The sequence below is a fragment of the Toxorhynchites rutilus genome, chromosome 2 (assembly GCF_029784135.1).
Source record: "Toxorhynchites rutilus septentrionalis strain SRP chromosome 2, ASM2978413v1, whole genome shotgun sequence".
Lineage (NCBI taxonomy): Eukaryota > Metazoa > Arthropoda > Insecta > Diptera > Culicidae > Toxorhynchites > Toxorhynchites rutilus.
This window is the reverse complement of record NC_073745.1, coordinates 53,140,488-53,164,673: the sequence shown is the minus strand read 5'-3', so window position 1 is coordinate 53,164,673 and position 24,186 is coordinate 53,140,488. Positions and strand designations below refer to the sequence as shown.

At 38.9% G+C, this 24,186-nt stretch overlaps 1 protein-coding gene across 3 annotated transcripts in view; it reads left to right on the top strand.

Annotated features, from left to right (window-relative positions):
• LOC129765392 (uncharacterized) overlaps nt 1–24,186 on the top strand; it is a 107,452-nt gene that overhangs the window by 44,028 nt on the left and 39,238 nt on the right. For all 3 annotated transcript variants that reach the window (XM_055765670.1, XM_055765672.1, XM_055765673.1), the window contains exons 3-4: nt 6,968–7,420; nt 7,843–8,213. In XM_055765670.1, the coding sequence (XP_055621645.1) occupies nt 7,191–7,420; nt 7,843–8,213 (601 nt within the window). In that variant the 5' untranslated portion in view covers nt 6,968–7,190. The remainder of the gene's footprint in view (nt 1–6,967; nt 7,421–7,842; nt 8,214–24,186) is intronic.

The window sequence follows — 24,186 nt, the reverse complement described above, 5'->3', positions numbered from 1 at the left end:
AATACCCTCTTAACATACGGCATCAAATACGCTACACTTTGACACCACTTTCAACCCGGAACAAACACTCGAATTCATGAACATTAATTGATCGTTCGGAAAAATCCACCAATAAACCATTCACGATTTATCAATCCCTTGCTAGCGATCTGATGGCAGCGGCAGCGGCTTTCCCAATAGCGTTTCTCAAGGCCGAATGTTTACTATAGTCTTCCATATTGCCTCTATATTACACCAATAAACTCGAACGCGTTCCCAAGTTCCTAAATCCTAGCACTCCAAACGTAACGCTCTTGTTTTCAAATTTCGCTCCTCAGTACAGATGCCGGATTGATGTGCAAAAAAGAAACATGAGCACTCTCCGGCAGACGGCATGAAAATGGACGCGGTACCTCCACCGATCAAAATTGCACCATTGTGTGTGACATTTATTTTCTATACTAACTTTGTATTGAGCAAAACAACTCTTTAAAATAGGGTTTCTGGATATTTTGAGGATTGGTTAAGGTATATTTGAAGATGTAGTTTTTATTCTTTGGATGCCAATATAGTGATCATTATGCTGTTGGCAGCTGATCGCGTGGATGCTCTCTTTATAGCTGGTGGTAAGTTTTTCTCAGAATCTAGTGAACCAATCTTGCTTAGGTTTTGACGTAGGATTACGTCTTTCGGAAACATATTGGGGGTACAAATTGAAAAACGAAAATCGATCGCGTCGTGAAAAATGTCCAATTTTAAACGCTTATCACTCAATCATTTCATGATGGATTGGTAAGATTTTTGCCTCAATCGGTTTCGCACTCCATAACACTTTTTAATTGAATAAAATTATATATGTCATGAAACTAACCATCGAACAAATGATGCCGTTATCCAAACGGAAATAATTTGTTATGATTGGTCGAAAATGAAAACACAAGCTTCCTCTGGTACTCACAATTATTACTCAGTCATTTTATGATATACTAACTAACCCGGCAAACTTCGTCCCGTCTATAATTTGTTTTTTGTTATCAATACCTTCAAATATCCACGTTTTCTTACTATGAGCAAGTTCATGGGTCCAATCGCAGAACTGTTCATTGATTAATCTTCTAATCGACCCCGTTGAGTTTACCTTTTACTATAAAATTCTTAGTATTTCTAACAAAACTCATCATTATAATATCAGATTATTTTCAGACACAATTCTCGTTCAAGATTTTTCAACCACTTACAAATAACATGTTTCTCCGTTACATGGAATAAATGTTTTATACAGAAAATATGATAGAATAAAGACAGCCCTAAATCGGACAATTCGTCCCTCGAGTTCTGCTTTTATCAACACATTCGGCGATACTTTTTTATTGGTATAGATAGACGAAGATATAGGAGTGCGTTTCATCACATTAAAATCCATTTCCAGTTTCGAACAAAGATCAATTTCGCTAGCGCAAACATCAAATGGACTAACAGCACTTGTCACTATGTAATTGTAGAACATATGAGAATTTAATTTTCCGAATTTTCCCTTTTTCTTTCAGAGTTTTCCGAAAATTTTCAATTGACTTGTTCGGTTGGTATATTTTTGGTTATAATATGGGTATTTTGTATTTTTATGGGACCCCCTCTCTATTCCAGAGGAGGGAGGGGTGTCATATCATCATAAAAACATTTCTCATACCCAAAAACCCTCACATCCCAAATTTGGCTCTATTCGCTTGATTAGTTCTCGAGTTATGCAGAAGTTTGTGTGCCCCCGGCAATTTGTGTTTCATTTGTATAGCAGCTCCCCCTTAGAGAGGGGGGAGGAGTATCTAGCCACCGTAAAACATTTGTTGCACCCTAAAACTTCCATATGCCAAGTTTGATTTCATTTGCTTGATTAATTCTCGTGTAATGCAGAAATTTATGTTTCATTCGTTTGGAAGCACCCCCCCCCCCTTTGTAAGGGGAGTGAAGAGTCTAACCACCATAGAAATATTTATTGCAACCTAAAACCTCCACATGCCATGTTGGGTTTCTTTTGTTTGATTAATTCTCGAGTAATGCAGAAATTTGTGTTTCATTCGAAAATGAAGACCGACTCTACTCTCAGTAGCTTCGCTTCGATTAGAACTGCTTCGGCAGTCGCCCAAAACAAAAAGTGACTTCTCGCGTAACTTTTGAAAAGGTCCTATGTAACAAATGTAAACAAATCGAGTTAATGGATGCACGCTATTAGTTTTCAATCATTGAATGTATTACAAAAACAATCCTTCACGTATCTATCTTCTTCATCTTTTTGTCGCCGATACAAAAAATATCCAATGTACAGATTCGAATTTTAAGCACCCGGCTGTTACTTCGGACGCCACTTTCCTCCGACGGCCGAAACGTCTGAAGTAACAAAGCAGTTAATACAACTCGCAGTCGTACTTCGGTCGTTTTGGAATTTGTTTCTTACAGGTGTTGTTATCGATTTCAGTGCAATTCAACGAGTGATAACAATAATAATCAGTCTTTAGAACGAAATGCTGATAAAGGGTGTGTCACATCAAATTGCATCACGGAAAAAACGCTGTAGAAATTTAATTTTTTGGAAGTATATGTTCAGCTTTCGCTTATAATCAGATAAGAGTGTATAGATCACGTTGGCCATGCTTCACTGTCAATTTTTCGTAAATTTGGAAAAATGTCGTCGAACGAAAAAGAGCGTCGTGAATTAATCCTGTGCACTCATTTCGAGAATCCGGAGTTGTCACATCGGGACATCGGTAAGATGCTGGGAATCGTCCAATCCACGGTCAGCAGAGTACTAAAACGATACTTCGAGAACCTTACCATCGACCGGAAGGTGAAGAACGGCAAAAATGGATGCTCCGTCAGTGAAAAAGATCACAAGCGCGTAGTTAAGCAGTTTGGACGTGATCCGAGAAGTTCGGTCCGGGATGTCGCCAATAAGCTGAATTTGTCAAGTTCATTCGTCCAGCGGACCAAGCAGCGGGAGGGCCTGCGTACATACAAGGTTCAGAAGGCTCCTAACCGCGACGAAAGGCAAAACATGGTGGGGAAGACGCGGACCCGGAAGCTGTACACCGAAATGCTGACGAAGCCGCATTGCCTGGTAATGGACGAAGAAACCTACGTCAAAGCGGACTTTAGTCATCTGCCGGGCCTGTTGTTCTTCTCCGCAGAGGACAAATTCAGCGTTCCGGAGGAGATTCGCAAGCAGAAACTATCCAAGTTTGCCAAAAAGTACATGGTGTGGCAAGCGATCTGCTCTTGCGGAAAGCGGAGCGCCCCCTTCGTGATGACCGGCACGGTAAACGGGCAGGTTTACCTTAAGGAGTGTCTACAGAAGCGCTTACTACCACTATTGAAGCAGCACGAGGGCCCGACCATCTTCTGGCCGGATCTCGCTTCGTGCCACTATTCAAAGGACGTGTTGGAGTAGTACGAAGCCAACGGGGTCACCTTCGTGCCAAAGGAAATGAACCCGCCCAACGCGCCGGAGCTTCGCCCAATATAGAAATATTGGGCGATTATGAAGCAGGCCCTCCGGAAGAACCCAAAAGTTGTCAAATCGGAGGCGGACTTCAAGAGAAAATGGATTTCTGTTCAAAATAAACTACAACCTGACGTTGTACAGAACCTTATGGACGGGGTAAAGAGGAAGGTGCGAGCATACGGGCTTGGGCTCGAAGTATGAATAAAAAGAAAATGCCAAAAGTTGTTTAATAGTTTTTATTTTACTGTCTAAAATTTTCAAAAGGATCGGTCTACTGGGCGAATTTCTACAGCGTTTTTTCCGTGATGCAATTTGATGTGACACACCCTTTATTTGGATTGTTGTTTATTAGTTAGTTTCAAATTTTTATAGTGCAACGTAATATGTCCAATGTGCAAACGAGGAGCAGTCAAAACGTCCAATGTAACATTTTTCGTTCCGAGGCTTCAGCCTTAATCTCAAATCACGGAACAATAGTTACGATTGGTTTTACGGAGTTATTCTTGACAGCTAGTGGTGAAAACAGTGATAAAGATTGATAGCTTTTAAGACAATTCGCGAAATAATGTTCGGGTCTTCAACTACGTTTTTCTCGAGTTGGCGAAAATGTTACATTGGACCTTTTCAAAAGTTACGCGAGACTTGACTTGAAAATGAATTGACTAGCGAGGATGACTGGTGAACGAGTCCAGTCAGTGGTTATTCTAACGGTCTCGACTAATGAATACAAACCTGCCTCTTCATTGAACTGACTTCAATCCACATTTCTACTACCCTACGAAAGAAATTTATACCCGCGTACGCAATCTTATTTTTACGTCCATATGAAGAGGAACGAAAACATGATTTCTGATGCAAGAAAGAAGTTACCCCATCAATGGTCGGTTTATTGTCTACTCATCGTGAACTCAAACCAACGAAGTTAGACATTTGTCAAGTATGCTATAAAGGTCCTTGCGTTAGTATTAGTAAATGGCGTGCAAAATAGCGCACATACACTGCACGTTATTTTATACGTGTGAGTAATTTTCGTGTACGATACAAAATAATCTAGCTCACCTGTGGCGTATGTCGAACCACGTTGAACTCAAATATCGATGCATGCATACGTACATGGGAGAGAGAAAGAGAGGAACGAAAGAGAGGAGGTCACTTCAAAATGCAATGAGGACAATTTGACTGGGATGAATGAAATGATATAGTCGAGTCGGTAGAGGGAGATAGCGACTAAACGCCCGACTATCTATTTAGTCGTTTAGGCGGAGAAACTGCGTGAAGAAGCCAAAAGTCATTACAAACTGAATACGGATATAGTCAGTCGGATAGTCAGCTGACTATCCTCAGTTGACTATGACTATGCAGAGCCCTGACCCCGATTGTCTGGCAAAGTCACCGCGCATAACGAAAATCGCGGATAACGCAATAACGGACTAAAAATGAGGTGCAAACACGAAAACAAAATAGCATGGGAACTATGTTTTATTAATACATACATCATTATAAGGTCTTGTACACTAGTGGCCAGATAATGTGAAAGCCATGACCAAAACAAAAGAGCATGAGCTTGTCATTCACTAACAAATTCCTTATATATTTACTATGGATCTCGCTTTCGTGGATATTCGGGGTTTTACTGTAATATCAGATGGGTCTACCAGAAGAGTCGGCCGGGCGGGCCATGGTCGAGTATGTGGTCTCGGAAATCAGCTGTATTGTTCACAACTGCGCTGTATACGACAATTGGCAAGGCTTCATAGCATTATACAACGTGTCCCAGAATATGTGTCGCTGACGTAAAATGTAATTATCTCAATACTAAACGGAAAAAACACTTTTTTTTCTTCTTTTCAATCTCGCAAACCATAGAAATGTACCACATCAATCCAGCTATAATCTGTCACCTTTTTGTTTAATAAATTATTGGGATTATTTGTCGTGATTGAAGTTTGATAAAAACGGAACATTTCGCCAGGTCGATTGGTTTTAGAGAAGTTCTCTGGGTGAGCTTCTCAGGTTTCCCACGAATAACTCTCTTCCGTCGTGATTGTCGCTACCAGATTACGCGCAATGAATAACGGAATATACGGACGATCCGAATGGTGTAGAGGAGTTCTCTCGGTTACCTTCTCAGGTTTCCAACAGTTATTTTTTCGCCATCGCGATTGGATTATGATGAACAATATGTGCGATAAATAATAGCATATTTAGCCGGTCCAATTAATCTCGTTCTCGATCTCGGATTTTCGTTCCGTCGAGTGGTTGATAGTTCGCGTTTATATAACCATACCACTTACCTCAGGTGCTCCCTTGGCCGAGTGGTTAGCGTCATAACTAACATGCCGGGGGACTTTTTCGTCAAAGAAATTTCCTCCGACTTGCACTGTGATCACGCGTATTCTAGAACTTGCCACTCAGAATGCATTCAAGGCGTGTTATTTGGCATAGAAATCTCAACTAAGTACTAATAAAAATGACGCAAGTAATACTACGTTGAGACGGCGGAGTTCCTCTAGGAACGTTAGTGCCATTGAAGAAGAAGAAGAACTTACCTCAGTGAATCCTGATTCTTACTATCCTTCTGTCCTCCGGGCGGCGAATATCATACTAACATTCCTTCCCTTACCCTGGTGACTGTAAGGACGTGGCCGACGTCGTTATTGACTAATTGAAGCTCAAATCATCGGAATTTGCGTAATGAGAATGGTTTGCTACTCCCAAGCGTCATTCAGCGTGTTCTTTGTGCAATTTGGCAGGTTCAGGTCAATTACGGGGAGCAACTACGAATTGTACATTGTACTACCCAAGCTCAAGCTCATGGTTCTTCCTTTTTGCAAATGGATTTGCTACCACGATATAAATCATCGAGATTATACGAACGAGATTCTGGATCGAATTAACTCGATATGTGACCGACATGTGCACGATAATTATTAGAAGTTAATAAATTTACACTCAAGAACAATGTGCAATGTGCTAAGGCCTTTATATCAATTTAAGCCATAATTAAAATCAAACGAGATGGTCGTTTTTTCGTTACTCTGATCCCTTGCGGGATTACAACACACAATAACAAGCTTTTCGGTGTACATAACTCTGCTCTATTCCCACGGTTCATGATTTAGGTATCTTCGAAACCCCCCAAATAAAATCCGACTTCTGAAACCAAATGATTCCCACCCGACCACCATCTCTGGCGGCAGCTCAAGCCACCCAACCTTTATGTTTGTCTTTCTATTCATTTATTTACCTCCGTCCCAACTGTTACGAATGCTGAGTCTTTCTCTCAGTTCCATCATATGCCGGAACATTTTGTTCCGCTAATGCGCATTTCTCGTGTTACATTATCGTTGCAGCAGTGCTGTCGCCGTATTTTCCGAAAGCCGCGTTCCGTACGTTGCGCGATGAATTCCCAGCAATGAGATAAACTCAAACGTTGGATAATAGCAACAGCTAATTATCATTTCTCCATTTTTTTCTCTCTCTTCTGTGTTCCAGCGGTCCAAACACATTTGCCTGAAGTTCATGGACATTTGAGGAGTGTGTGGCCAAAACGGTGGCAGTGTAATACTCAACCGGCTTAGGAATATGTAAACTATTCATTGGTCAACAAGAACGAGTTGGAGGAGTAAGCGAAAATAAGGAGGCTGAACTAACGGAGTAAAGCTAACCGAAATCGGTAACAAACTCGTCCAACTAGGAAGTGAAAATAGAAGACACAATGCCGGCTTACGCAGGATTCGAGAACTTCGCGTATCCACGCAGATCGGTGGATTCGATCTACTACTCGCCCAAAGAATTTGACTCGGCTGAAGAGTCGGACTGCATGCGACCGCTACCGGTGCCCATGCGGAGACCGAGCGTAATTGACACCCTTGGAATGACGGATAAAATCTTCAGCCGACGGTACGTCGATCCGTGGGATTTGGAGAATTATGTCTACATAAGGAGGTGAGTGTTTGGAATTTTCATTATACACGTGACAAGACATGGAAATAGTTTCTGCCCACGAGGCGCTTCGTTCGTCATTTTCCTTTGCGTGTGGAACTTGTTATTATCAGCTTATTTGTTTTGTTCGCAATCAAACTGATCTATGCTAATTTAAATTGGATGCTGCTTCCCCCTATTGAAAGCATTCGTGCGGCTCGTGTGCAGATGATACACGCAGTTTTTTTACTCGTTCCGTTGTGTGGTATTCAAATGTGACCTAACTGGGTTGCATATTCCAGTAGCCATCAACTGCATTCCTTAACCCGCGGCGGGAAATAGTTGTTTGTACGTGATTATATAAGCTAGCAATTATACACTTACCCGTGCAGGCACGTGTACAATTGAAACTGCGTGATTGATCTAATTTTTTTTCCTCTCCGCAGACAGGTGCTAGATCCGACCTCGGAATCGGAGATACCTCCATCGCCGGCTGGGGAGCCAATTCAATCCAAGTTTTACTACGTTCCGGGAGATTTGGAGGACTGTCACGAATGCGGTCCCGAAATCGTCAGTCCACTTAAGGAGCATATGATCCATGATGAACTGGACGATGACGACGATGTGGAGGATGAAGATGTTGATGGTCAGGAAGAGGACGAGGAGGAAGAAGAGGATGTGATGGACGATGAACTGGAAGCGGACGAGTTGGACGTGGAAAATGAAGATGAGGAAGGATTCTACAGTGAGCGGTATGACGTAGTCATGGAGGAGGACAGCATCGCCGGGGATGAGCTTGTTTACAGTTCATACACAGGTAAGAGAGTCAAACTCAAACCAAACGTGTTGGAATGCAAATAGATCATGCCCTTTATAACAGTAATGTTTATTCGTGTAGTGACGATTAAAAGATTTCATTGTCTGACTCCATTGTTCTTTTTTCTCCATTTCTGTACGGTCTGCTACATCTACGACTTAAAGTAGATAGTTCTGATCTATGATAACTGTTCGGTTTTACGAACATATGCTTGTTAGATTTCGGTCACTAGAATATTGTCATAACAAAAATGTAGAGGAAAGCCGAGTTTTCTCGGCCATTCCTTTAATAGAGTTTTATTTTCTCGAGTTTTGCGCATACAAACACATTTGGCGATTCATTTTTGTTTATATAGTTAGAAGATATAGCAGTGCGTTTTTTCACCTGAAAATCCATTTCCACTTTCGAACAAAGATCAATTTCGTTAGCGCAAACATCAAATGAACTAAAAACGCTTATCACGAAGTAATTGTAGGACATTTGGGAATTCGATTTTCCAATTTTTTCTATTTTTCTTCAGATTTTTCCGAAAATTTTTAATTGTCGTGTTTAGTTGTTAAAATGGTTGGTACGTGTAGTATTTTTATGGGAGCCTCCTTCTTCTTCCAGAGGCGAGAGGTATGTCAAACCATCAAAGAAACATTTCTCGTACACAAAAATTCTCACATGGTTCCGTTTGCTTGATTAGTTATCGAGTTATGCAGAAAATTTTGTTTCATTTGTACGGCAGCACCCCCAGAGAGGGGGGAGGGGTCTCAAACTATTATAAGAACCTTTCCCGGCCCCAAAAAACCCCTACATACCAATTTACATGTCAATCGGTACAGTCGTTTCCGAGTCCATAAGACTAAGAAAGACAGACAGACAGAAATCCATTTTTTATATATAGATTTATCGTTTTTTGAATATAAAAGAATTTAAATTTTGATTCATCCCTTTAAAGCCATAAAATACCTTTCCAATATAAAAAATCCGAATTCCTTCGGGATCGGATCACATTTGATGAAAAAAATCCTTCTACGCATATGTTTGAACTACAACAATGACAGAATTATTGAACTTTTTCTCTGTTTCGGGCTCTGTTTGCCTTAAACTGGCTCTAATTCAAAAACTTCGCTACTTCGTGTTATTCTTGATTTTATACAAAAAATACATAATAAACTTGCATGTTTCTATCAACTACACTAAAGCTAAATGGGTTAGATTTATACGTTGTTTCATGTCTGAATTTATTCAAATCATTATTGAGAAAGTAGGTATATGTGTAAAATAATCTGGACCTATTCACCTAGAGTAGTAATTAGAATTTTCTCATACGTTCAAAAACATAGTAAGAAACACATATCGCTCACATATTGAGGTTGGGCTGGAATATTTTACCAGGGTCAAAGTAACAAAAGGGCCCCTTGAATAGCAGCATGTGATAAGGCGTATCAGCTTCAGAAAACATAACATTGTAAGTCGTTATCCGGTGGTGGCTCATTTTGCTCCAAACAACAAGAAATTTCGGTTTTATTTTTTATTTTTCGCATTTCATAACAAGGTGTCTTAAATAGCTTCAAATGTTCTAAGAATAGGATAATCAAGAAGTATCAATTAGTTTTTAGTTAAGTTATCGAAGTTTGAGCAAGTTTGAGCATTGGTTCATTTTACCCACCCTGTTCATTTTAACCTCATTTCCCCTACGTGGGAACTTTGTAACTTTGTCTGTAGCGCTGTCCCACATCAATACAAATTTGACCCCCTCCCTGTTGACCGTTTGATCTGAAATTTGGAACACAGCTTTATCTCTGCAGTCATTATAAAACTGCGTATTCCATGATCTTGAAAATCCAAGGTGGCGGCCGCTACAAAATAGCGGATTTCATATTTTCTCAAAGCTTCATCTATATAGGTATCAAATGAAAGGACTTGTCTAGCAGAACAAAGTTATTTACGAAGAATGCAAATTCAAGATGGCGACCGCTACAAAATGGCGGATTACATATTTTCTCAACCTCATCAGTATGGGTATCAAATGAAAGGACTTGTCTAGCAGAACAAAGTTATTTATGAAAAACGCAAATCAAAGATGGCGGCATTCAACAAATGGCCAATTCCTTTTTTTTAACTCCCGTATATATATCAAATGAAAGATCTCATATCTTTTGATTGTTTGCTCTGAAATTAAGTCAGCGCCTTTATTTATGTTGTCATTATAATTATTTGTATTCCATAATATCGAAAACTCAATTTGACCACCGCTATAAAATGGCTGACATGAAGAACACACTACATTATGAATGACATAAATCTAAAACGGTCACAGGAATCAGTACATCATGAAAACATTCCAAAAAATTAAGTATTAAAAAAAATTTAAAAAATATGTATGGTTTCATTATAGAGAAATATAATAATAATACGGGTAATGTACTAAAAACTAGAAAATAAAATAAGTAAAAACATCTTTTTGAGTTAAACGGTTTCATTGTGATTAAACGTAATAATAATACAGATAATGTACTATAAGCTAGAGAATAATTAGGCAAATAGCAGTTAGTAGGTATCAAACCCATTCCTTCAAGCCCCTTATTGGTCAATTTATGAATGAGGGTGAGGGTGACTTAGGGAATGAGGGTTGAGGGTGACTTACAAATCAATGGTGGTGAAAAGCAATGTCATCGCCGGAGGAATTTCTATCGAAATAAAACAGTACTCAAACACTGTGCTCGCTTCAAAAAACTATAAACCACTAAAGCTGTTGAGTGAAATGTGTTCAACATACTTGAGGTCCGGTATCGCTGACAAATGCGCATCGTCACCTTGTATAGTATTAGTCTCTTCTTCCGAAACGATTCAACGTTAAAATGTACCTTTCTAGAGTTTTCGCATATTTCCAGCTCTTCTAAACGGCACAATGCATTCTATTTGTTTTTAAACGGTTTTATTTAGCTTGCCCTGTAACACGTTTGTCTGTAGCGCTTATAGAAATTTGGCCTGTTGACCGATTGATCTGAAATTTGGAACACACCTTTATCTCTGAACAAACTATAAAACTGTGTATTTCATGATCTTCAAAATCCAAGATGACGGCCGCTACAAAATGGTGGATTGCATATTTTCTCAAAACCTCATCAATGTGGGTTTTTCCAAAACCCCATCAATATGGGTATCAAATGAAAGGGCTCGACTAGTAGAATACAGTTGTTTATGAAAAATGCAAATCCAAAATGACCACCACAGCAAAACGGTGAAAGGGTGAATATTTTTTCTTCAATACTCCATCAATATGGGTATCAAATGAAAGGACTTTTATTACGTAGTAGATTATAAAAAATCCAAATCCAAGATGGCTGCCGTCCCCAAAAAACCAATTACTTTTTTAAATGGTGTCATTCAGCTTGACCTGTTTGTATGTATATTTGAATGTCTGTGGGTTACGTACCATTTATCCTTGCAATCCCTTCAATGTCGGTATTAAATGAAATGATTTGACTAACAGAATACAGTACATCATAAAAATATTTTGAGCAAAATGAGGTAAGAAATAAAAAATTCAAAAAAAGTTGAATGATTTTATTAGAGAAATTTGCTTATAAAACTTATAAAATAAAATAATCAAAAATAACTTTTTAAGGTAAACGGTTTCTTTGTGATTAAACATAACAATAATACAGATAACGTACTAAAGGCTAGAAAATAATAAGGCAAGTAGCAGTTAGCAGTTATCATACCCCTTTCTTCATTAATCAAAAACATTGATGAGACTAAAATAAAATCATGGGGCACGTTGGACTGCCATCATCCGCATTTAATGGTTTCATTATTTTTTCATTTATTATTATTGAATTTTAGTCTCATCAATGTTTTTGATTAATGAAGGAAGAGGTATGATAACTGCTAACTGCTACTTGCCTAATTATTTTCTAGCTTTTAGTACATTATCTGTATTATTATTATGTTTAATCACAAAGAAACCGTTGACCTCAAAAAGTTTTTATTACTTATTTTATTATATAATTTATTCCACTGAGTAAAAGGTTTTGTATTCTAATTTTTCAATCCTAGAAACTACAATTATCTATTTATCAAATATTTTGAGTCGATTAGTTGAGTACAAAAATATTCGATTAATTGAACGACCAATTTTAAAAATCGCACATCACTAGATACAAGCCGGATATAGCTGTAACTCGATATGCAGCGGGTAGGCCACCGTTTGTTCTCATTTAGTAGTACATTATGGAAGTAGCTGGGTGTGAAGGACGCTGTGAGACACTGCGATGACAGGCAGTATCGTTCAGATGATCCTTATTGACTCGCGTTCCGTTCATCGCGGAGACAGAATCCTGCTCGGCTTATTAGTCTGCTTAATCTGGAGTCCCAAGTACGCCGCTAGTTGAAAAAGAGAAACGATAAAAAATCCCGGAGAATCCAGGTCCAAACTACATTATACCAAGTGGTCATCTCTATATATATATATATATATATATATATATATATATATATATATATATATATATATATATATATATATTATATAAACATCTCGTGTCACGATGTTCGTGGTCGAACTCCTCCGGAATGACTCGAGCGATTTTGATGAAATTATGCACAAAAAATACTTGGTAGAATAGTTTGTAAACTATATACGAAAGCGCTAGGATACCGATTACTATATGTTTAATAACTATTAGCAGTGTTTGCCAAATGATCCATTCACTGAAAAAATTGCTTTCGTTCGTTCAAATATGATCATACACGAATCATTTCTCCCAGCGGCATTCTTTTGTTGTTACGTGCTGCAAATCACGACACAAAAGAGAACGAGTAAACTCTGCATCGGTTCGCACTTCATGATACACCGACACGCAAGCAAAACCATCATATACGCTTTCGGTGCAGAAAGTTTATTTTCTTCTTTGCCTCTAACATATGCATATCGACCTCTCCATGCATCATGAAACAGCAGGATCGTACGGACTACGCAAAGCGAATGATTCATATTCATCTAATATAGCAGATCCTGATTTTTAAGTCTCAGAGAGTGCAAACTATATGATTATTTAGCTCGATATAGGCTAAGGGACGGGGACTTAAGGGAGAGTAGCGTAAAGCGGTCAAAATAATTTTTTTTGTCAAAAATCGGTACTCTGGGACTTTTTTTTTCAAAAATCAATTTTTCAGACGGAAAAACGACCAACTGCAAAAAAAACATTTTTTTTGACAATTTTTTTTTTAGATAACTGTAAATCTCGACGAGTAAGGCAATTTTAGAACATTTGGCATCCAACTAAATTTGTCAAAACCGATTTTCGGTGATTTTTCGTTCTTCAAAAAAACTCAAATTTTAACGTTTGTGACACCAGTAAATGAAGTTCGAATGAGCTAATATTTTGCATAGGGTATATTATTGTGCAAATCAACATTTCGTAGCAAGTTCCGGATGAAAAATCGAATAACTGTTTTTATTGGCACCCTAAACCATACTTTTCGTTTCGCATGCCCGAAAAAAAAGTCCCAGAGTGCCGATTTTTGACAAACAAAAATTTTTGAGATGACACTAGACGACGTTTCATGCCATTTTAAGACATTTGGCATCAACTTTTTTTTTTCGAAAACCCCGATTTGCTTTACTCCCCCCGTGGGTGATTTTTCGATTTTCAAAAAACTCAAACTTTGACAGCTTTGCGTCACTCTCCCTTAAGTCCGATTGAACAGATATTTTGCATAGGGTATTTTTTCGAGGTGGTGAACATTTTTTATGGGATAACTTTTTGAAACTCGAGATGACCATTTTCATTGGCACCCTAATGTATATTCATATAAACCGCATAGTTTTACTAGCAACACCGCTCTCTTTTCCCATTCGTTGCTCTTCGCAAATAGTGACCGAATGATGACGTTATTTTTTTTTGTATCATTAATTGCTTTGCACTTGTATGTGCAGTGGGTTTCGCTATAGTAGAGCGGGACGATATATGCGGTTCAAACTTATATGTAGGCTTCGAAAATGGTTTGCGATGTTTGATACAGCTCGAATATGCAAACAACAGTCTTCGTTCCTCTCTTGGTTTAATCACTAAGCCCGCTACATCAAACTTTCATCCAAACATTCGCCAGTAACATCACTCTGAAAACGAATTATTGATATACTTCAAATAACACTTGTTCACAAAATTACAATCACGCTATTGGCATCAATTCTGATAAAACACCTGCTGGAGAACACGTATGTAAATTCAATGTGCAAGCATTGCTAGTATCATAGATAGCGACAGCGACTGAGTCATAGATGGTGACGCGAGAAATTGTGATTCAAAGAAAAACAATAATCTGGAATTCATCGTTAAACGATGTCCTTCATACGACTCTCTCCATGTTCTTCTTCAACAGCATTAACGTTCCCAACGTTCGCCTTATCATCGTAGTATTACTTGCATAATTTTTAGTAGTACTTGGTTGAGATTTCTTTGCCAAGCAATACGTCTTGAATGTATTCTAAGTGACTAGCTCAGGAACATGTGTGACTATAATGCAAGTCAGAAAGGTCTCTTAGAAGAAAAATCCCACAGCTGTTCTGATAAGGCAAGACGGATATTGCATAAACATTAAACATATGCTGATTCTATATGATCAGGACAACGCCATTCTAGGATTTCATGAGCTGTCCAAACAGTTTATGATCGACATATGCGCGAAGGTAAAGAGCATGTGTTCAAACAAAAAATTAAGTCATGTCGGGTTCGGTCAAAAATATTGCTGAATGTATTCGGTTGAATGGAAGACACGAGGATTACCTCACACAAACGTTTTTAGTTTGGTTAGTCGACAGAATCGATAGGCCTTGAGGATATCTATAATGTCATTTCCTTAGAAATTCCAGATCTGTCTACTGACCAACTCCAAACCCGTATTCTGAAATCCGATCGAATCAGAATTACCCGAACGGATTGCAATTTTGCATTCTGTTATCCGTTCGACTCAAAACCAATCGAGTTGTGCAAATCTGGTAACCTTGCCATACAATTCGACATAGCCGACATTGAGCATTTATGTGAACCAAAAATGGTTATGGATTTTCGGATGGAACAAATACGCTTTCAAAACAAAACATTTAAATTAAAAATTAGCTCTATATATCAAATGTGTTCTATGTAAAAAGGTAATACACACTCTGTAAGTGAGGAAAATCTTGAACGAAAATCGTGTCTGATGATGACTTTATATTATAGATGAAGTTTTGGTGAAAATGCAAGGAAATCCATAGAAAAAAAGTTAAGTTAGGGTCAGGACTGTATCTTCTATGTATTCAAACGACATCGAGTAATAATTTTCAATTAATAATTGTTAAAATCAATTTGAATTTCTTTCCGGGACTGCCAATCTGATAGAGAGTAAATTATGCCACAAATATGGATAAATCATTTTGACGTTTGTTTTGCAAGGTTGCCACATTTACATAGAACTAATGATTTTGAAAGGAATGGATTTAAGAATACAAAAGATGATTTCGATCGAATCGTGAAGTCGAGTTTCAAACCAATCGGATTCTGGGATATGGGTGACTGTTCGATATTGTAACCACAAACATAATTCATGCGTGGATCTGAAACTTTTAACGCCTTTCATGGCGGATGTAATAAGTACAAGGCGTTTACCTAAAGATTGCCTCAACGGCAGACAATCATCCACAGAAATCAACAATGCAGACATTGAATCTGGCAATCGTTCGGCAGTACCATATTCGTCTCAGCAGAGCAAAACACACAATGTTCATATTAATGTTAAGTTCTGAAATTCGATGTAAAACATTAAATAAATTCGCAAGTCTGTGAATATGGACGAAATATATCTGTATTTTAAATTCAGAATACCGATGTGAATATTCTATCGAATGAAAACGACGAAAAATTGCGCTACAAAACGACAAGCGCGTATTTTCCACCGAGACAACAATCGAACGAAATTGATACAGATTTTCTTCATTTCATTTTTCTACTATACGAAAAAAATATATTACTTTTTTCACTTTACGTTTAACTTTTAGGAGACCAAACATATCAGTACATTGAATCAAGAAACATTATACACATTTTCGTTCAAATCTGTTCATTCGATCTGCGTTGTTGATCACATTCGATTAATTTTATAGATCGTTGAAACATTCAAACACGTTACAATCTATATATAAAAATGGATTTCTGTCTGTCTGTCTGATTCTTATGAACTCGGAAACTACTGAACCGATCAACATGAAAATTGGTATGTAGGGGTTTTTGGGGCCGGGGAAGGTTTTCGTGATAGTTTGAGACCCCTCCACCCTCTCTAAGGGGGGGCTGCCATACAAATAAAACACAAATTTCTGAATTACTCGGGAATTAATCAAGCAAATGAAACGAAATTTGGCATACTGAGGTTTCAGGGTGCAATAAATGGTTCTATGGTGGTTAGACTCACCAACCCCTCTCTAAGGGGGGGCTGCCATACAAATAAAACACAAATTTCTGAATTACTCGAGAATTAATCAAACAACTGAAACCAAATTAGGCATATGGAGGTTTAAGGGTGCAATAAATGTTTCTATGGTGGTTAGACTCTCCTCCCCCCTCTCTAAAGGGGGGCTGCCGTACAAATGAAACACAAATTTCTGCATTACACGAGAATTAATCAAGCAAATGAAACCAGGTATAAAAATGGAGTAATGTCTGTCTGTCTGATTCTTATGGACACGGAAACTACTGAACCGATCGACATGAAAATTGGTATGTGAAGGTTTTTGGGGCCGGGGAAGGTTTTCGTGATAGTTTGAGACCCTTCTCCCCTCTCTAAGGGAGGGCTGCCATACAATTGAAACACAAATTTCTGAATTACTCGAGAATTAATCAAACAAATGAATCAAAATTAGGCATATGGAGGTTTAAGGGTGCAATAAATGTTTCTATGGTGGTTAGACACTCCGCCCCCCTCTCTAAGGGGGGCTGCAATACAAATTGAACACAAATTTCTGCATTACTCGAGAATTAATCAAGCAAACGAAACCAAATTTGGCATATGAAGGTTTTAGGGTGCAATAAATGTTTCTATGATGGTTAGACTCACCACCCCTCTCTAAGGGGGGCTGCCATACAAAAGAAACACAAATTTCTGCATTACTCGAGAATTAGTCAAGCAAATGAAATCAAATTAGACATATGGAGATTTTAGAGTGTAATAAATGTTTCTATGATGGTTAGACTCTCCACCCCCCTCTCTAAAGGGGGGTTGCCATACAAATGAAACACAAATTTCTGCATTACTCGAGAATTAATCAAGCAAATGAAACCAGGTATAAAAATGGAGTTATGTCTGTCTGTCTGATTCTTATGGACACGGAAACTACTGAACCGATCGACATGAAAATTGGTATGTGAAGGTTTTTGGGGCCGGGGAAGGTTTTCGTGACAGTTTGAGACCCTTCTCCTCTCTCTAAGGGAGGGCTGCCATATAATTGAAACACAAATTTCTGAATTACTCGATAATTAATCAAACAAATGAAACTAAATTAGGCATATGGAGATTTAAGGGTGCAATATATGTTTCTATGAGGGTTAGACACTCCACCCCCCTCTCTCTGAGAGGGGAGGAGGGCTGCCATACAAATGAAGCATACATTTCTGCATAATTCAGGAACTAATAAAGCAAACAGAACTAAATTGGGCATGATGTTTTATGGGGAAGAAACATTTCTAAGGTGGTTCGACACTCCTCCCCCCTCTCTTAGGGTGGGCTGTCATACAAATGAAAAACAAATTTCTGCATAACTCGAAAACTAATCAAGCAAATGGAGCTAAATTTGGCATGTGAAGATTTTAAGGGGCATGAAACGTTTCTGTTGTGAATAGACACTCCTCCCCCCTCTCTAAGTGAAGAACAGGGGAGGGGTCTGTCTTTATTCTATCATATTTTGACGTAGGACTACGTCTTTCATTTCTATACCGGGGTGTAAAACCAAAGTTTCGAGAACGAAAGCGTTACGCTGGAGACCGAGATTTTGAGCGTTAATAGCTCTTAAACAACTGAACGAAATGGTATGATAAACACTTCATTTGAAAGATAAAATGTCTACGCGTCATATACTTGTTACTTTTTGATCCAAAAACTTGTTTCAATAGTCTTAAAATTGCTTTCAAAACAGGCTATTGAAATCACCAATCGGTATATAAGCGCCGCTCGTAAACCCACTCAGTTATGATTGAACAGCGATTGGAGCATGTTGTCGCTGTTGTTGTGAAGCTAATTTCGTTTATCATGAAAACGCTGATGAACGGTTTCACCAAGAGCCTGTTTGTACACCTAAGGCCAAAAGGGAATCCATCAGGAGGAGAGTGATGCCACGGTTCCGCTTGAAACATCGGAGCAGCCGCCACACACACACACACACACACATACACGCGCGGAATTCTCGTTGCTATCATCGTTGCTGAAAAATAATCTGCCAGTTCCCCTGGGAATTGAAAAATACATTCATGCGAAAGAGTTTATTTTAATGTTTTCTATCCATATAACACTGCAACCAAATACATTTGGTTTTGTTATTTTTCAATCAATCGCAATTAACAGGAAAGCTTCTGAATATTTGTTTTCCCCATCAGTGGAAATTTTCGTATCCAATATTGGATGCATAACATGAAAAACGGAAAATGTTTCACATCGCGAAAATCAAGTCATTTTCGAGCGATTATTTGCTTTCTACTCATATAATGCTGCGACCAAATACATTTCGTTTTGGATTTTTTCAATCAAGTGCGATCAACGTAAGACCATGTCTTTCGGCAATTTATTAGAGGTGCAATGAATCTTTAGGAATTCCCGCTCTACGCGCACTGGCAAACAATGTTTACTCAACAATTTCTCAAACGAGAAATGGGTGTTGTGAGAAAGGATTAGCGAACGCGAAAACGACAAACGGGAGAAAGATACGTTTGGAGGTTGAAGGAAATTGGCAGAAAACTTCTTCATTCTATCATTCAAATAATGTGATTCATACCACATCGTTTTGCCAGAAAGAGATTATTAATGCTCAAAGGTGGAATCGAGTCCTTCGAGGAAATTGCCCAGCGCAAATTAGTGTCGACTATCGATTGCGGCATTCGTACACAAATAATTTTATAATGCAGTTTCACCAAAGCGATTTCTTCGGATATATTCACTACATCATGTCATGTATTTCATATTCTTCGTTAAGAAATCCATATCCATGGCACCTATCGGTAACGAATTATTATCGAAACCACGATTTTCGCTAAATGCTCCTTTCAGTTCGGCCTGTAAAAAACTTTTCTGTACTCTAATCCATCAAATTTGGAGCCCTGAAAAGGGCCGTTGATTATATGCTAAGCTAATATAGCACCCTCTCCTTGGATTCGACGGGCCAGCTGAATGTCCTTGGGCATGATGTGACGCGTTTTACGTGGATAGCACACAAATTTGTATCAACGAATAAGCCTCCTGCAGCGTCATAACCGCGGAACTTTGGAAGCGCAAGTCGGTTTTGAAGTCCTGAGCAATTCCACGATCCAAATGCTGCAAAGGTAGCTGCGGATCAGCAATTCGGTCGACTTCTGATAGCGATGAATTTCACGCAAAGTTCCCGGTCGATAGCGATGTGGCTTCTCCACCTATCGTGCTACTGGTGCGCTTATCCGAGCTGACTTAATGTGCCTTACCACCGAATGACTAACGAGCTGTCTGCGAAAGACTAACGAGCTCGAGTCCTCACGGTGCGAGAGTAGAGTAAGAAATGAACGAAAGCAAAGGAAGCGTCATTTTATAAACCATAAAAGTATAGAATCTAAATCCCACCCTTATTATATTCGTGAGTATACAGTAAGCTTATACAATAAAGAGGGTGGGGTTTACATTCGATTCTTTTATGTTTTATATAATGACACTTCCCTTGCTTTCGTTCATTTCTTACTCTACTCTCGCACCGTGAGGACTCGTTTCATCGGGACTAAGCAGACAGCTCGTTAGTCCTTCGGTGGTAAGGCACCACGAAAGCAGCTCGGATAAGCGCACCAGTAGCAGGATAGGTGGAGAAGCCACATCGCTATCGACCGGGAACTTCGCATGAAATTCGTCGCTATCAGAAGTCGACCGAATTGCTGATCCGCAAGCTACCTTTGCAGCATTTGGTTCGTGGAATTGCTCAGGACTTCAAAACCGACTTGCGCTTCCAAAGTTCCGCGGTTATGACGCTGCAGGAGGCTTATTCGTTGATACCAATTTGTGTGCTATCCACGTAAAACGCGTCACATCATGCCCAAGGACATTCAGCTGGCCCGTCGAATCCAAGGAGAGGGTGCTGTATTAGCTTAGCATATAATCAACGGCCCTTTTCAGGGCTCCAAATTTGATGGATTAGAGTTCAGAAAAGTTTTTTGCAGGCCAAACTGAAATGAGAATTTTCGTTTGGATGCCATACAGCATCGAGAAAATTCCGGAAAGATCTAATCGTTGCTGAAAAATAATCTGCCAGTTCCCTGGGAATTGAAGAATACATCCATGCGAAAGAGTTTATTTTAATGTTTTCTAATTATATGGCGAACACAGCGACCAAATACATTTGATTTCGTAATTTTTCAATCAAGTGTAATTAGCTGGAAAGCTTCTGAAGATTATTCTTTCCCATCAGTAGGATATTTTCGTATCCAATAATGGATGCATAACATGAAAAACGGAAAATGTTTCGTATCGCCAAAATTATATAATTTTCAATCGATTATTGCTCAGTCGCCGAAATTTTCATATTCAGAGAGTTCATTCTCCTCTAGTTTGCCTTCCAAATTGCCATCGTAAACCACACCTTCTCTCGATTCAATCACGCACGAAAAGCATACTGAAATGATATTCTGGTGGTGAAACCCATTCATTTTTCGTGAGGCGTCGTGCACAAATTACGTAACGCTATAAGGGGAGAGGGGTTAGATGTTGCGTTACTTTCTGTTTATTAGAGATAGGAAATTGCGTTACGAAAGGGGGGGGAGGTTCAAAATCCGGATTTTTGCGTTACGTAATTTGTGCACGACGCCTGAGGACATCGACAAGACAACATCGTTACTGAACGAGCTGAACGGCGAGGGATCGAGGTATTCATTACCTGGCTTGACCTGACCTGAAATGCAATCAGTTTGTTTTAACTGTGAGGGAGCGCAGAAAGGCCGATCGATCAGAAGGAGAAGAGAAGGTGACCAAGAGAGTATCAGCATCGAAATACGGTTCCTCGGGAAGACATAGAAGCAGCCGCCACACACACACACATACACGCAACTCTTTTCGTTTGCTGGTTATCGAGAGGAAACCTGGAAAGAAATGATCGTTGCTGAAAAATAATCTGCCAGTTCCCCTTGGAATTGAAAATTACATTCAAGCGAGTTTATTTTAATGTTTTCTATCCATATAATACTGCGACCACATACATTTGGTTTTGTGATTTGTCAATCAAGTGCAGTTAACAGGAAAGCTTCTGAAGATTATTCTTCAGAACAAGGTTTTTTGTATCCAATATTGGATGCATAAAACCTTGAGTCTTCAAAGTAACACTCTCGTTTTTGAAGTCACCCAAATATTTATTTATTCATTCATTCAGGATGGATTTAGATTCAACTTCAAACAAATGATCTCTAAATCAACGATAGTCCTACGTCACTCTTGCGGTTATACCATAGATATAACCCACTTCCTGTTTTTTGTATCAAAAATTTATTCCATGTAACGGAGAAACATGTTGTTTGCAATTGGTTGAAAAATCTTGAACGAGAGTTGTATCTGAAAATAATCTGATATTATAATGATGAGTTTTGGTAGAAGTACTAGGAATTTTTTAGTAAAAGGTAAATTCAATGGGGTCGATTAGAACATCAATCAATGAACAGTTCTGCGATTGGACTCATGAACTTGCGCTAAGAAAGGAAACCAAAGTTTTTGAAGTTATTGATAACATGAAACAAATTTTGGGCGGGGCGAAGTTTGTCGGGTCAGCTAGTAATTTATAATTTCTTGCAGATAAACTCGCAGCGTTCAAATTTGCAAATGCACTTTTGGCTGGACCCCCAAGTATCCGAGAATTTCGATACATAGATGGGGTTGTGTTTTCATGACTGCATTTGTTACTATAAATTTATATTTAAAAATTTATTTTCCTCTTTGCAAACGGAAAACTTTACATGATTAGGAGAGAAACCGAAAACTTTGAAGTTCATTTTCTTGATATTCAATTTCCAAGAATTTCTCTGAACAGGCAGACGCAAAAAAAATTCCATAGCTCCCAGAAATCGAGAAGAAATGCTATTTTAATCGTGTTATAACAAAGAATTTATTTGATGCAAGACTCCTCGACATTCATAAGATTGTGCAAAGTTGCAATATTTGAAAACATCAAATACTCGTGATATGAATTCTCCTTTCATATCTCAATCGTTTGAACCGGAAATCCATGCTATTCTCCCGCCAGCGACAACATCATGGCATATTACATAACAGCAATTTGTTTGGAAAATTGCACTGGACCGTTCGTGATACCTTTCCCCACGATAATTCACAATCACAGTATAGCGATCGCGCGGGTACAATCCGACCGTTAAACACGTTTTCTCCGTCGCTTCCAGTGTTAACAGCAGCAACGTTCCGTTGACGAGCGATCATAAAACACGAGCTGAGATCGAGTTTTTCCGCAACCCGGCATTGTCCAGCTTCGCAACATGATTTGCATACCGCTGTACCTTTGGTCGAGAACGACATTTTGTCTTTCCGTTTTGTTTCTTATGGTTTGCAATCGGCGACATTTTCATGATTAAAGAAAACTAGATCAGCAGCTACAGTCCTACTGGCATTATCTAATTCAATAATCCAATTGCAAGATTGCTATGCTATCAGCATTCACCGAGGCGAAAAGGTGATTTGTGTCGCATTACACTACTTTGCGGAGTTAGCGAACCTCGCATCGTAACAAATCACATCCAAATGCCGGACATGTATTACAGTGACTTGTCGAAGATTAACCCAAATGTAAATCAGCCGAAATTTAAACTATACCACAACCTACATATTTGCAAGGAAATATCGCTTTAAACCCGGTCACGTTGTATTTTACCAAAATACAACGCAATCGCATTTGAGCACCGATCCGTAAAACGATCATCTATGTTAGTTTTATTAGTTCACTCAATTATGCTGGCTAATACTAAATACCGATCCGCAGCTCCTTTCTTTTTCCAAAAACGAGTACTCATCGCTCGCATATGCACAGCTAGTTTACCATATAGGTCACCAAGCGGGATAAACCAGCTCTTGGGGCCATCAGCTAGAGCACAACCTGCACACATGAAGGCGCTGCAACTGGGACACCGTGATTGCTTCATCTATTCAATCACGGCAAACCGTTGCGAAATCTGCACTGCACTGAAATGGCTCAACATTGCAGCTAGAAATGCTGCTGCGAAATGCGTCTTCAAGGTGGCGAAGAACTACGCAAAAAGCGCCGCGACACATGATAGCCCCCGGACAAGATCGTCTGACGCACTATGCATCAATAAACAACATCCGTTTTGATGCTGCCTGATGCTGTGAAGAATTTGCCTTGATCTCCATATATTGGAAGCATCGTTTGCGCTGGACGAAACGGTATCTGATGTTGTGCAACTGCACAACCATTATAGACGAGAATTGAGAGCCAAGAACATTTCGAAAAACTTGTTTCATCATTAAAGGAGTTCTGTGAGGCTCTGATTGAGAGATTTAATGATGTTTGATGCCTTAATAGGAGCAATTAAATAATTTATTTATATTATCACATCATACACCATCATGCTGCGCATGAATTCTAAACACCGCCAGCGGTAATGAGATGGAAAAAACCTGACGGATGCAATTTATTCTTTCAATGAGAGCGAAAGCTTCGAGGTAAACTTCAAGAAAGAAGAAACGAATCACATTAAATTTCTCCGCGCGT